Source organism: Schistocerca nitens, chromosome 12, assembly GCF_023898315.1.
Source record: "Schistocerca nitens isolate TAMUIC-IGC-003100 chromosome 12, iqSchNite1.1, whole genome shotgun sequence".
NCBI classification, from domain to species: Eukaryota; Metazoa; Arthropoda; class Insecta; order Orthoptera; family Acrididae; genus Schistocerca; species Schistocerca nitens.
Window position 1 is genome coordinate 17757721 of NC_064625.1, and position 16184 is coordinate 17773904.

Here is a 16184-nt window from a genome sequence, read left to right on the forward strand (position 1 = left end):
GTCAAAAATAGACAACATAAACCCATGACCACACTCACGCACAGATGAGCACCGTCTATGATAGCTGAAGCCAGACTCTCTCTCTCTCTCTCTCTCTCTCTCTCTCTCTCTCTCTCTCTGTGTGTGTGTGTGTGTGTGTGTGTTCCTGACAATAGCCTTGTTGGCCAAAAGCTAACTTTCCGAGTCTTTTTGTTGCGCCTATCTGCAACTCAGCATTTCCGCTATATGGTCAGTAGCAACTATCCTTTTCATTCTACTGTTACATTCCATCCTGGATCTTTCATTGTTTTATTTATTTCTCATCATAATCACACTGGTGCTGAACACATTTCTCCCAACGACAGACCAGCTTGTTGATACCGTTACTGTAGAAGGATTGACTTCATTGACGGAGCCACAACTTCGCCTCTACATGCACCGCTTCATCACTATCAAAGTCAAGTCTTCAAAGATGTTCTTTAAGCTTTGGAAATAGATGAAAATCAGATGGGACCAAGTTGGGATGATGACAGTGAATCCAAGGCACCAATTGTTGCAGATGATGAAATGCTCGTCTGTGATCTGGCATTATGCTGAAGGACTGGGTGCTCCATGTGTGGATGAATTCTTTGAATTCATGTTTTCAGTTTTCTGAACTATTTCTCACAACTGACAGTTACATTAAACACCACTATGTCACATGCTACATTTTGGAGTCCTCTAGTGGCAGAATGTTGCAACTCTCAAAGATGTGTGTATGTTTCCTGCTGAGTGTGCTGCCAAGCATAAATGATTTTTTACAGATTATCATTAGCTTTAAGTTGCTTAAAATACCATTTCTAATAATACATAAGACTGCTTACACTGTCGGAAAGTTATATCAGAGATTGCAGCTCCAACCACTTGGTATTATTATTATATTATTATTATTTATTTGTAGAAGTACTACTGCTGGCATTAGTAGTAGTTGTAGCAGAAGAGACCCAGTATTAAGTGCTGTTGATTTCAGTTCTGTTTATGTGAATAAATAAAGAAATATGTTATTTCAAAACTTTTCAATTAAACAAAATCCTCACAACCAGGTAAGAGCACAAAAAATCCTAAATATTAACCTCAGTACTTCTGCTGTAGTCACTAACACTCTTCGACACGTAGGGTTCAATTTGGTAAGAAACCAAGTAATACACAAAAACTCTGTTTATCAGACAACACACATTAAGATGTAGATACCACACATAAAGTAATATTTCTGAACTTATTTTGAATTCATATGTCTTAAGTTATTACAGAGACTCAAAATTTACAATACTTTGTCAAGCAGAGACTTATACAACTAACAAACTACATCTATACTCTGCAAAGCAGTGAAGTGCATGGTAGTGGGGAAGTGTCAGGGGAAATCTAAGTCATCAGTCACAGTTGCGGCATTACTATGACGCAGTAAACTTCATGTTTTGCTAAATAAATGATTTGATGAGTCACTCGAGAATATACGAGGAAGTATAATACAGTATCACATTACAGGCAAGATTTTGAAGCACGCTACCTCAGTAAGTTGCCACTGGGACGTAATGAATGGAATGTGTGTGTGTGTGTGTGTGTGTGTGTGTGTGTGTGTGTGTGTGTGTGTGTGTGTGTTTTATTCTAGTTCGTCAAAGAGTAATCCCAAAGGTAGCAAGTTTTCTTTCCTTTGTGTGTGGCTATTGACAATTCAACGTTTCGGTGAGACTTAATAAGTAGATAATATCGACAAAGTAAACCGAAGAATGAGAAGCAGAAAAGAGATTAGTGACAAACTTAACATCAAAATTGAGGACTACAATGACAAGGAAGTTAAGAAATTCTGCTACCTTGAAAGCAAATCAACATGTGGTACATGAAGCAAGGACGACAAGAAAAGCAGACTAGTACAGACAAGGAGGGCATACCCAGCCAAGAAAAATCTACTGGTATCAAACATAGCCTTCATATGAGGAAGAAATTTCTGAATATGTACATTTGGAGCACAGCATTGAATGGCAATGAAACTGAGCTGGAGGGGATAAAAACTGTAGGGGATGACAGAGATTGCATTATATACTTAAAATAAACCATGCTAGTACAGGTATCCCTGTTTTACATTCAATCATAAGAGAAGCCTCACACTATCACTTTACAGTACTCCCAAATGCAAAAGACATTGTCGTACTATCTGCAACACAGTTTCTGGATGATGTAATGTGTTTAATGTATGGAAACTCGTTTCAACAGGTATTGGTAAGTTCAATTACCATTTACATTCACAAAATTCAGACAAAATAATTATAGCTTTACTTTTGAAGTAGAAATATCATAAATAACAATCATATGTATGATCCTGTCACAGCCAAAAACCCCCAGCTATAAGTAAATTTCTATATTTTCCTTTTCTAATTGCAACACAGAAAATTGACAACATTACATAATTGTAACAATTAGACTTATTATTATTTGTTCACTTAAATACATCTTTTTATCATGTTTTATATACACAGAGAGAACGAGGAGAGTTCTGGTGGGAGATGACGATGCAACTCACTTCCAAGGATGGCCAGCAGTGTCTTAATTAAAAAAACCTATACCATAGAATACATACAAAATTAAATTCCAGGACTTTTTTTGAAAATGTTCATGATCAAGTCAAGTGCATCATTACATAAAGACAACTATACTTAACGTTTGTGTTGCAGATAGGTTCTTGGAGAATGTAAATACTTTTGGATTAAAGGAGAGCTCTCACCGAAATGTTGAATTGTCAATAGCCACACACAAAGGAAAGAAAACTTGCTACCTTTGGGATTACTCTTTGACGAACTAGAACAACACACACACACACACACACACACACACACACACACACACACCTGTGGCCCTACTTATTGCTGCTGCTGGACTAGCAGTTCCAATTTTTCAGCAGGTAGAGTGGAATATTCTCACAGAATATGTTTTGTTCATGCCGGATTGTTCTCATGAAATGAAATTATGGCCTGCGTATTTCTCTGTTTAAGAGGATTAATCTTGTGTATTTTGTAAGTGTAAATTCATTCAGTGTGAAGCAGAATAGTTGCTCACTGAACAGCTGCGTAGCTCTTTAAAGCATCGGCGTCCATTGGTGACAAATCAGCAGGGTAGCAGATTGCATATTTAGGATGTCTGCTTTTATAGTTCGCTTCTTCAGTTAGTCTCGTTGGGATGGATAGGATGTGTGCGTGCTGCGTGCAGATGCATGAGCAGCTGGCCACAGTTCGCGAACAGCTGAATGTGGTGTTGGCAAGGTCGGTCACCTTCAGGCAGCTGCCTCGGGTTTTCGCGGAGGCAGAGAATCTGGCATGTCGTACAGGACACCTCAGGTGTCTCTTGTCTTGCCCACGGACTCTGCTTCTAAGGCACCTCCTAGTGCACCCAACACAGTGGATCCATTCTTGGAGCAGAGTGAGCGGCGGGTGGTAACGCATTCGCTTTGCTCGAGGCGGAGGGCCAATGTGGAGACTGGCTGCCTGGCCTCACCCATTCACCCTCTGAGTGGACATCTACAGCTGTCCGCTCCTTCAGCAGGGTCTGAGGAGTCACACGGAAGGAGGGGATTGACTAGTTATTGGAAGCTCCAATGTCAAGTGCATTAAGGAGTGCCTTAGGCAGATAGCATTCAGGGCTGGACAGAATGTCTGTGTGCACTCGGTATGTCTGCTAGGGGACCTCATCTGAGATACGGAGGCGGCCTCGCCTGTGGTTATCGAGCTTGCAGTCATCTGCACGTTGTGGCTCACATCGGCACCAGCGACCTCTGTCACACAGGTTCCGAAGCGATCCTCAGTTCGTACAGGCAGCTGGCAGAGGGGGGGAATACTGTCGTCCTCGCGTGCGGGGTGCGAGCGGAGCTCACAATTTGCAGCATCATTCCCAGAGTTGATCAGGGTCCTTCGGTTTGGAGCCGAGAGGAGGGTCTCAACCAAAGGCTTTGTCGACTCTGACGGTCTTCGCTGCATATTTCTAGACCTCCATTATTGTGTGGGTATTTGTAGGACTCCCCTTGATAGGTCAAGTGTGCACTACAGCAACGGAGTACTTGTGAAGAGTAAATGAGGGTTTTTTAGGATAGGCTGTGGTTTGAGATGCTCTGATAAACTCTCGCCAGTTGACTCACAGCAAGGGAAGACACGTGGCATTCAGAATAAAAACTCTTCAACTATCACAATTTTATCAGTAAACTGTCGAAGTACTTGTAATAAAGTTCTCACACTCAAATTATTCTTGGGACCGAGAGCTCGCTGACACCCGAAGTGGAAAGCTCTGAGATATTTAGGAAGTCATGGAACGTATATTGGAAAGACAGATTACGGGCCTTAGGAGGGGGTAGTGTTCATTGCAGTTGACAAAAATATTGCCTCTATTGAGATCAAAGTTGAGTGCGGCAGTGAGGTCACATGAACACGATAACAGGTATAGGTGAAATTAAGTTAATTGTTCGATGTTTCTACCGGCTATCCGATTCTGCTGTGACAGTTCTAGTCATTCAGAGAGAGTCTACGGTAAATTGTCTTGAGCAACTAGCTCAGCAGCCCACATGGAATGGAAATATCTTAGATCTTGTAGCTACAAATATGATGGACCTTATTGACAATGTCAATACAGAAATGGCGATTTGTGATCATGATGTCATTATAGCAACTATGATTACAGAAGTTAATAAATCAGTCAAGAAGGCTAGGATATTGTTTCTGTTAGTTAGAGCACGTAAGTAGTTATTAACGTCTCACTTAGACAGTTAACTGGCATCACTTGGTTTCAGTAACACGGAAGTAGAGGAATTATGGACAAAGTTTAAATAGATTGGGTATCGTGGTCTGCCTAGTAAGTGGATAAAGGATGGGAAATACCCACAATGGTTTCATAAAGAAATTCAGCAGACGGTGAGGAAGCAGAGGTTGTTGTGCTATCGGTTCAAAGGAGAATGCATAAACGAAAACAAGCTAAGGTTAACAGAGATTCATACGTCTGTGAAAAGATCTATGCATGAAGCATACAACTACCACCATTACACCTTAGTAAAGGATCTACCAGAGAACCTGAGAAAATTCTGGTCATACGTAAAATCACTAAGCAGGTATAAAGCTTCCATTCAGAACCTTGTTGACCTGTCTGGTGCGGCAGTTGAAAATAGCAAAATGAAAGCCCAAGTTTTAAATTTCACATTCAAGAAATCGTTCACATAGGAGAATTGTACAAGTGTACCATCATTTGACCATCAGACAGACTCCTGTATGGATGACATAGTAATAAGCATACCTGACACAGGAAAGTATCTCAAAGATTTGAAAGCAAATAAATCACCTGGTCCAGATGGATCCCAGTTCAATTTTACGAAGAGCACTCTCTGGCATTGGCCCCTTACCTATCTTGCATTTACCATGAATCTCTCACCCAGCACAAAGTCCCAAGTGACTGGAAAAAAGCAAGGGTGACTCCAGTATATGAGACAGGTAAAAGAACAGACCCACAAAATTACAGACCAATATGATTAACTTCTGTTTGATGCAGAATCCTTGAACATGTTCTCAGTTCGAACATAATTATCTTTCTTGAGACAGAGAAGCTTATGTCCACAAATCAGCACAGTTTTAGAAAGCATCACACATGTGAAATTCAGCTTGCCCTTTTCTCACATGATATACTGAGAACTACGGATGAAGGGCACCGGGCAGATTCCACATTTCTAGATTTCTGGAAAGCATTTGACACGGTGCCCCATTGCAGGCTGTTAACGAAGGTATGAGCATATGGAATAAGTTGCAGACATGTGAATGGCTTGAAGCCTCCTTATATAATAGAACCCAGTATGTTGTCCTGGATGGCAAGTGTTCATCAGAGACAAGGGTATCATCAGGAGTCCCCCAGGGAAGTGCGATAGGGCCACTGTTATTCTATATATACATTAATGATTTGGCGGAGAGGATGGGCGGCAATATGGTGTTGCCTGCTGGTGATGCCGTGGTGTTCAGTAACGTATCAAAGTTCACTGACTGTAGGAAGATACAAAACAACTTAGATAAAATTTCCAGTTCATGTGATGAATAGCAGGTGACCCAAAATGTGGAAAAATGTAAGTTAACGCAGATGGATATGAACGTCAAACCTGTGATGTTTGGATACAGTATTACTAGTGTCCTGCCTGACTCAGTCAAGTCATCTGAATATCTGGGCATAACGTTGGAAAGCAATATGAGTTGGAATGAGCATGTGAGAACTGTGGTAGGGAAGGCGAATGGTCCGATTTATTGGGAGAATTTTAGGAAAGAATGGTTCATCAGTGAAGAAGACCACGTAAAGGACACTGATGCAACCTATTCTTGAGTACTGCCCCAGTGTTTGGGGTCCATACTACGTCGGACTACAGGGAGACATCGAAGCAATTCAGATGAGAACTGCTAGATTTGTTACTGGTAGATTCGAGCAACACATAAATGTTACGGTGACTCTTTGGGATCTCAAATGGGAATCCCTCTAGGGATGTTCTTTTCGGGAATCACTATTGTGAAAATTTAGGGAATCAGCATCTGAAGCTGAATGCCTAACAATTCTACTGTCGTCAACATATATTGCACGTAAAGACCATGAAGATAAGATACAAGAAATTAGGGCTCATACAGAGGCATATAGACAGTCGCTTTTCCCTCACTCTATTTCCGAATGGAACATAAAGGGAAATGACAATTAGTTGTACAGGGTACACACTGCCACGCACCATACAGTGGCTTGTGGAGTATCATGTAGATGCAGACTGGCCAGGAGATCCCATTTGGGGTTGTGCAGCCGCCTACTGCTAAATCTTTATTTGACAACACTTCGGCAACTGGTGTGTTGAAGATCGTGAAATGATGAGGAAAATACAACACTCAGTCCCCTCGTGAATGAAACCTCCAACCCGGCCAGGAATCAAACCTGGGCCCCCTCCATGGCAGTTAGCTGTCCTGACCTCTCAGCTACGTGGGCTGCCTTCACAAAACCAGGATATCCCATGTCGAAAAAAATTCAACAACCTGACAAGGCTTTTCTGTGGTGAAAATCCTTTTACCCTGGGCAGCTGGAATGTTGTGGTTATAGACATCATGATTCTGAAGAAAAACCAGAACTAGTGCGCATGTACAGCGAGGAGGAAAGATAGATACTGCCTAAAGAAAACTAAAGAGACTTTTCGAGAAAAGAGAAGGAGCTGTATGAATATCAAGAGCTCAGATGGAAAACTAGACCTAAGCAAAGGAGAGAAAGCCAAAACGTGCAAGGAGTGTATGAGGGTCTATAAATGGAGATGCACTTGAGAGTAATTTTACAGAAATGGAAGAACAAGATGACATGATATGAGATGATATGATATGATACTGCGAGAAGAATTTGACAGAGCACTGAAAGACCTAAACTGAAACAAGATCCCAGGAGTAAACAACATTCTGTCAGAACTACTGACAGTATTGAGAGAGCCAGCCATAACAAAATTATTCCATCTGGTGTGCAAAATGAGGTACAGGTGAAGTGCCCTCAGACTTCGACAAGAATGTAATAATTGCAATTGCCAAGAAAGCAGGTGCTGACAGGTGTGAAAATTACCAAGGTATCAGTTTAATAAATCACGATTGAAAATACTACCACCAATTCTTTACAGAAGAATGGAAGCTCACCTTGTGAAGATCAGTTTGGATTTTGGAGAAATGTAGGAACATGCAAAGGCAATACTGGACCTATGGCTTATCTTCAAAAGTAGGTTAAGGAAAGGCAAACCAAAGTTTGCAGCATTGGTAGACTTAGAGAAAGCTTTTCACAATGTTTACTGCAATACTCTGCTAGAAATTATGAAGGTCGCAAGGCTAACACACAGAGAGTGAAAGGTTATTTACAACTTGTACAGAAATCAGACGGCAGTTATAAGAGCCCAGGGATATAAAAGGAAAACAGTGGTTCAGAAGGCGTGAGACAGGATCGTAGCCTACCACCCATGTTATTCAATCTGTACACTGAGCCAAGCAGCAAAGGAAACAAAAGAAAAATTTGAATAAGGAATTAAAGTTCAGGGAGAAGAAATATAAACTTTGACGTCATTCTGTCAGAGATAGCTAAGCACTTTGAAGACCAGTTGAACGGAATGGACAGTCTCTTGCAAGGAGAGTATAAGATTAACATGAACAAAATCAAAACATGGATAATGGAATGTAGTCTAATTAAAATCTGGTGATGCTGAGGGAATTAGATTAGGAAATGAGATACTTCAAGTAGTACACGAGTTTTGCTATTTGGGCAGCAAAGCAATTGATAATGACTGAATCGAAAGGATATAAAACGTAGACTAGCAAAGTGTTTTTGAAATAGAGAAATTTGTTTTTGGAAGAGAGAAACTTGTTAACATAAATACAGATATACGTGTCAGGAAGTACAGGGTGAGCACAAAGTCCTGCCCTGATTATAAAAATTTATAACAGAATAACCATTTCACATAATAATTACATCTGATGCCGTTACATAGGTTAGTGTTACTGGTTGTTGTGGCCAACAGATGGCACTAGTGCTCCACAACACCGACACCGTCTGTTAGGTCACGTTAGTTGCTGGCAAAATGGCGTTGACGCAGGAGAAAGTGCAATGGGTGCTTTGGTTTCACGAAACAAAATCACACATCAGTGCTCAGCGTAAATTTTGGGCATCTTATGGATGCAGCCCTCCTGACGTTAAATCAATAAAGCGATGGTATGCAAAGTTTAACGGATTAGGCAGCGCTGATGATCGTCCTCGAAGAGGCAGGCCATGTGTGAGAGATGCAACTGTTGACTGTGTTCAGCAATCGTTTCAACGGAGTCCGTCTAAATCAACTCGTCAAGCATCATGTGAACTTCAAATACCACAAGCAACTGTGGTGAAGATTCTTCATGAAACACTTAGATTGCATGCCTACAAAGTGCAAATCGTGCAGGCCTTGCAACAGAATGATTAGCTGACACATGCTGAATTTGCAACTGAGATTCCCAACAAGATTGATGGTGCTAATGATTACTTAAATCGCATACACTTTACCAATGAATCCACCTTTCATGTCAGTGGAATGGTAAATAGGCATAATGTCCATATATGGAGTTCAGAGTCTCCACATGCTACTGTACAGTTACAGCGAGACAGCGAAAAAGTGAATGTTTGGTGGGGCCTCAAGCATTAACAAGGGTTTTCGACCGCTTTTCTTCACAGGAAAATCCATTACCGCTAACATTTACTTAGATGCTTTGCAACAGTTCATTGCCCCACAGTTATAAGAATATCAACCATGGATACTTTTCCAACAAGATGGAGCACCCCCCCCCCTCCACTGGGCTTTGATAGTGCATCATTTCCTGGATGAAACATTTCCGGATCGGTGAATTGGAAGGAACGATCCAACACCCTGGCCATCCCACTCTCCAGACATTATGCACCTTGACTTTTTTTTTTTTTCTGGAGCTACATCAAGGACAGAGTCTTTGTCACACCAATTGCTGATGTCGACAAACTGAAGGCTAGGATACAAGCTGCTGTGCGTACTGTGACAGAACACGTTACGAAACACCTGGCTGGAACTGGAATACCGCCTTGACATTCTCCGAGCTACCAAGGGAGCACATGTTGAGGTTTACTAACGTAAGTGGCCTTTTTTTTTTAAAAAAAAAAAAGTAACACTTACCTATGGAATGGCATCAAATGTAAATTATTATGTCAAACAGTTATTCTGTAATAAATTTCTATAATCAGGGCAAGACTTTGTGCTCACCCTGTATTTTCTCCAAGTATTTGTACGGCGTGGAGCCATGTATGGAAGTGAAGCACGGACGATAAACAGTTTAGACAAGAAGAAAATAGAAGTTTTTGAAATGTGGTGCTACAGAAGGGTGCTGAAGATTAGATGGGTAGATCACATAACCAATGAGGAGGTATTGAACAGAAATGGGGAGGAAAGAAATTTGTGGCACAACCTGACAGAAGAAGGGATTTATTGATAAGACACACATGAGATATCGAGAGATTGCCAATTTGGTACTAGAGGGGGGGAGGGGAGAGGGGGGAGAGAGGGGGGGGAGGGAGGGAGGGAGGGAGAGAGGGAGAGAGGGAGAGGGAGAGAGAGAGAGAGAGAGAGGGTTAAAAATCATAGAGGGAGACTAACCATCTGCAAAATGAGTAGAAGAAAGGAGACTCAATCAGGGTTTAAAGCACCATCAATGACTAGGCCCCTAGAGATTAAGCACAAGCTCTAATTGGGAAAACATGCTGAAGGCAATTGGCCTCACATATATGAAGGATACAGCCTGGCATCTGCCTTAAGCATTGGCAGAGGGTAACACGACTCTCAGTCAGTACCAATAGGCCTGCCAAAACCTTGCAGATGGATCACCGACAGATATAATGTCTGTGTTTACACACTGTCTGTATCTTCACAATACAAAGTCCTTCAGAAATACATGCTTCCGGTTCAAGTCCCAATGTGGCACAATTTTTCCATGTGTTGCAAACAGCTGACTTCAGTGGCAGCCACATTATGTGAATCTATTTTACTAATGTTTACCGCAGCTGGAATAGTCAGAAACAGTGCCTGCTCATGCAAGCACGCATGCCTGAAGGACACTGTATTGTGAAGATACAGACACTGTATAAAGACAAACATTGTAACCATCAATGATGTATCTATGCCTCAACAGGTTAAAATGACAATGTAACATATGTCTCTCTGTGCAGCAGTCACAGAGCGTGAGAGCATAAGGGTTGTGACTACTAGACGTATGCAAGTTTGGACTAGACCTGGGAGTGTGCTAGATGCTAAAACAGTTAAGCTGACCACTCGCAATTACCTGGAAATCTGGGTTCAAGTCTCAGGCCGGCACAAATTTTCACGTGTCGCAAACAATTGACATCAATGTACAGTGGCAATATGCATATCTATTTTGTAACCTGTTGAGGACGTTTGCGTATGTGTAATTGAGGGAAATCACAAAACTCAAGAAGAGGTCAGCACATTTCGGGACATCTATATGTAAGCATCATTATTAATATATAAGAATATTGTAACAGGCTCACAGAAAAGAGCTGAACCTTAAATCTTACAAAAACGGTCATGTTATGAAATTGCAAATACATGAAAATGACTTACAGGTAACGACAAATTGGAAAAAAAAAATGTAAATAACAAAAGTAAAGCTGCTTGGACTTTAGTTAAATGTGAGACTGGAAATCAAAAAGAGACACACTCAAACATTACAATCAAGAAATCAGGCAATACAATTAGTGATCAAAAAGAGCTGCCTAACTCCATAAACTCATACTTCAGCAGTATTGCAAAAGACCTGCAGAGCAAATTTCCAAAAAGATCTGATATTCCAGTGCATAATTACATAAAAATTCAATGGTTCTACTCCCCACTATGAAGAGAGAAGTAAGCAGAACCATAAAATAATTAAAAAACAAATTCTCAACAAGACTGGACGAAGTCACAGTTTGTGTTAAAAGAGTGAGGCAGCATTAAAGCCCCTTTAACTGACATCATTAACCAGTCTTTTAACACTGGCTGCTTCCCAGACTACCTGAAATTAGCTAAAATCATACCTCTTCACAGAAAGGTAATGTTGCAAACATAGAAAATTACAGGCCAATTGCTTTACTTCCATTATTTTCCAAAATAGTGGAGACTTAATGAAAAATCAACTTATGAGCTACTTACATAATCTTCTCTACAAGGAACAGCATGGCTTCAGACCAGGCAGAAGCATGAAACTGCAATAGCTCAGTTTACAAAAATTGTACTTGAATCATTACTCATGGACAGTGTTATGTAACTGGAATTTTCCTAGATCTATCGAAGGCATTTGATACTGACTGTTGATCACGACATTCTACACAAGTTGGAGTCTCTGGGAATCGGGAGTGGTAAATAAATGGTTCCAATCGTACCTAAATAACAGAGTGCAGAGAGTAGAAATTTCATATAGCACATCCAAATATGTAGTAAATCACTTATCCGACCTACAGTATGTTAATATAGGAGTCCCACAAGGAAGTGTTCGGGGCACAATATTGTTCTTAATTTATATTAATGATTTCTCACAATGTGTGGAGCAAGGAGAAAAAGTACTTTTTGCTGATGACAGTAATATACTGATTATCAGCAAGACACCTGACCTGCTATTGGAAAAAGCCAATGAAGCACTAGCAGATTTTTACAAATGGCCTACAGAGAACAGAGTCTCTCAACATTAATAAAACAAACAGCATGTACTTTAGAATAAACAAGAAGTACAAGTTCATAAATTTAAAACTATATAACACTTCAATAACATATGTAACTAACACTAAATTCCTCAAACTGTACATTGATAGCCAACTAAAGTGGAATGAACATATCATGATTATCTCAAAGAGGGTCTCCACAGCATGCTACGTGCTTAGAGTTCTTTCATCAGTATGCAGTGACATCTGTGTAAGGTCAGCTTACTTTGGTTATGTGTCTGCCAGCCTGATAAGTAATAATCGTTTGGGGAAATAGTACCCAGAATCTGCAAACAGTTTTCACATTACAAAAGAGATATATAAGAATAATGACAAAATGTAATAAATGGGCTCATTGCAAAGAATTATTTAAAAACCTGAGCATTCTGAATGTTCTTTGTGAGTTTATTTTTCAGACCATAATGTATATCTGAAAAAATCTTGAAAATAATAGCTTGATTAACATTATTCAAGATCATAACACAAGGTTGGGTTATTGCCTCCATTTAGATAGAAAGAATAAGCTAAAAGCTCAGAACAGTCTCTATTATCGAGGTGTGATAATCTATAATAAGCTACCATAGAATATAAAAGAAATTAGCAGTATGTATTTTTTTAAAACTGTAAAACTATTTTTGCAAGAGCATTGTTTCAACACTTTCGACGAATATCTTAAATGAACACCAAAGAATTGTTGGGAACACGTAGCATAAGATATACCTGACTTTCTCCCCCCCCCCCCCCCCCCCATCCGTGTATTATGTAGTCTCCTAGTTCCATGTCAACACTCCTAGTACATTTATTTGAACAATATAATGTAACATGTATGCAGGGCTTTGTATTTATGTATGTTAGTTCTACATCAAAATACCTATGCTTATTAAACAATGTAGAACGGCACTTGTTAAAAAAATATTTAGACTTCACATCATAATTTGTACTTTCACTGTTGACATCCATACGATGTATATTGTCTATGGACGAATAAATAAATAAAAATAATAAAAAAGTAAAAATAAAAAGGAAATAAATCAATGGTCATATACTGGTTGAGGCCCCATATGTGAAGTTCCCAGACATGCAGACATAACAGACTGAGGTGGCACTAATGTGTGGATAAGTTTGTGAAAAGCCTCACTTTTGGATGCTTTACACCCAGAAATCACTCACTTTCTTGACTTAATAGCACATGTTCACTCAATTCTATCCTAAGGCAAAATCCTCTGGGGCATTGCATCAAAGATGACAAAAGAACTCCACGGAAGTGTGCAGTAAGAATACTATATAAAGTTGATAATCAACATGCCAACACAAATTTCCTAATGATATTAGAGGCTAATAATTAGAATGAAATCATGCCATCTCTGCATTTCACAACAGCTTAACTGATCCCTCAAGATACCATTTCACCAACTCTGAACTTTTAAATATCTTCGACTTACCTTCTAGGTATACAACCACGAGGCAGTTCCGCCTGTGTTTCCTGAATTCTAACTTTCTGAAAGTCAACAAATGTTGACTTATCCACATCCAACATGAAACGACGGCGGTTGCTGCACACAGGGTTGCGGCAAATTGTAGGGTATGTGAACTGCAAACATAGAAAATTGTCCTTACCAAAAATCCTCACATGCAATTTAAAACGATGTTTATACTACGTGTGGAGGAAAAACACATAAGCATATGAGACAGAAGAGAATACCAAGTGTGACATTCCACCACTTCATTTAGCTACCTAAATAAATATATTCACATCCAGCTATCTCTTTTTGCCCCACGAATAGTTTTTACAGAAATTAATTGTGTCACCATCCTTGCTATAACAGGGTCTTGGTGGCCAGGCAACACAGACTCAAGTCTGCGTCGCCTGGCCACCAAGAGCTGTTGCACAGCGATTTGATTCACGGATTCAGTTATATGGCTCCTTCCATGTATAGCGATTTTACGACTATGATGTGTGGGGCCTTAAGATGGCATCGATGTATTGCCGAAACTCATAAATTTCTACAACACATATGGCTGTTGGTAAATTATTTCATCAAGAAATACATACCAGCCGTTGTCCCTCAGTCCATAATGGATCAACAAAGAGTGTCAAACTTGGTTCAAAAACTAGTGATTTTGACTTCCCATTACAGTTATACTGCACCAAATGTCAGAAAATAACAACTATAAGAAGAAACATGTGGTTTGATGTTTCTAAACTGACAATACAGCAGAGAATCGTCTCAGCTTCCTGCTGGGTTAAAGACTACAAACTACAAAACAGAGCTTCGGAAACGGGATTATTGATTAATACTGTTTGATAATACTACAGTTTCTGTCGAGAAGTATGTGATGTAATTGTGACTAATGACAGTAATAAAATAGGTAGTGTCAACAAGGTTGCAGAAAAAGACATGTCCCACACAACTTGAAAATTTGAGGAAAGGTCATTTCTCAAGAATGAAAGTGAACAAATTTTATTATTTGGAAGTATAGAAAAATAATCTAGGAAATGTTTCATTGTTTAAGTGTATTCCTGGACTAACTTGTTAAGAACTTCATCTTTCCTGTAGCCAAAACATAACAATGAAAATCATACAATACTTTGAAGAAAGAAGAATTGCACCATGAGTTTATAAACCATTATCTCGAATTCGTGTCTTCTGAGGATCCATCTGTTAACTTGCTAAACACTGAGTGATCATGGAAATGACTGTAATATTCTATAAAAGAGAAGGATGACACAAGAATGAGATAAGCTCTACATTTTTCAATACCTCTACTTCCATAATTTGAACTTATGTGGTATAAAATTTCCCTGTGAGACTTGGTCAATGTTCGTAAGAACTACTGCTACTGTGTACTCCAGCTATGAGAAAACTTCTACTGGCAGAATACACATTACGTGGAAATATCCAGGACCAAGATATTGATGATGAACAAGTGGAATTACATTTAATGTTGTCATTGGACAATATTCATGTATGATTGTTCTCATTACCAACACTATAAACAAATTCCACGTCATTCATCTTTTGTTGTTGTAACTGCCATTGCTGTTAACAAAACCGATATCTCACTGTGGCAGTCACACGTTTGATATACATACCACGCAAGCGTTCTTGGAAATTAAAAATTAGACAAACACCTCTTCCATTCACTTCTGTATATCACACATTAAGGGCACATACTGACAAAAGAACAATGGAACAAAGTACCTTCCTGGGAAAAATGCAATTAAAGAGGACACATCAACATATAATTTGAAAGAGAAGGTGTTTTGTTAATGCCCATTAACTAACTCCTCCGTACTTTTCCACACTTTGAAATGAACAATTAAGTTAACCTCAGCAACACACACAATCCTTTTGTGGGCACATTTTTTGTAGCAGTTCAGTGAAGACATTTTTTTTCTTTTGCTATCCAATTTAAATTGTGATCAACTGACTATTAATTTTTTGATAATTTTATTTTTGGTGGTGCATACATCACCACAGCACATTTGTGAGGTATTAAAACTGTGGTGGTAAATGGACTTCCCACTTCTCTTTTTGAGCTGTTGTGTGTTGCCATTGCATATAAAAAAATAATGAACAGTGTTTTCTGTTTTTATTTTGTTTTCTTTTACTTAAATAAAAATAATTGTCACCAATATTAAATTTTACTTATCAAAATGTGAAAAAAATCATTGGAACTTTTATCATGCGACAAAAGTCAAAGGTATGAACTGAAACAGGTCACAATAATGTAAATTCCAGAGGCGAAGTAATGTGTTCCGATAATAGAAGTGATCCCACGACAAACAGAAACTGATTGTTGTAGCAGCTTTCATACACTTTTGCAATGTACTGCAAGATGTCAGGAATAGACATAGGTAGTAAGATGTATTCCCAAAAGCTTTGAGATACCCCCAAGTTCGTGGTAAGTATGCTGCCAAG

The 16184-nt window shown here is 39.4% G+C and overlaps 1 protein-coding gene across 1 annotated transcript in view; it reads right to left on the bottom strand.

Moving 5' to 3' along the window:
- LOC126215343 (DNA replication licensing factor Mcm6) overlaps nucleotides 1-16184 on the bottom strand; it is a 68006-nt gene that overhangs the window by 45593 nt on the left and 6229 nt on the right. The window contains exon 4 of the mRNA XM_049942025.1: nucleotides 13704-13852. Coding sequence (XP_049797982.1) covers nucleotides 13704-13852 — 149 coding nt within the window. The remainder of the gene's footprint in view (nucleotides 1-13703; nucleotides 13853-16184) is intronic.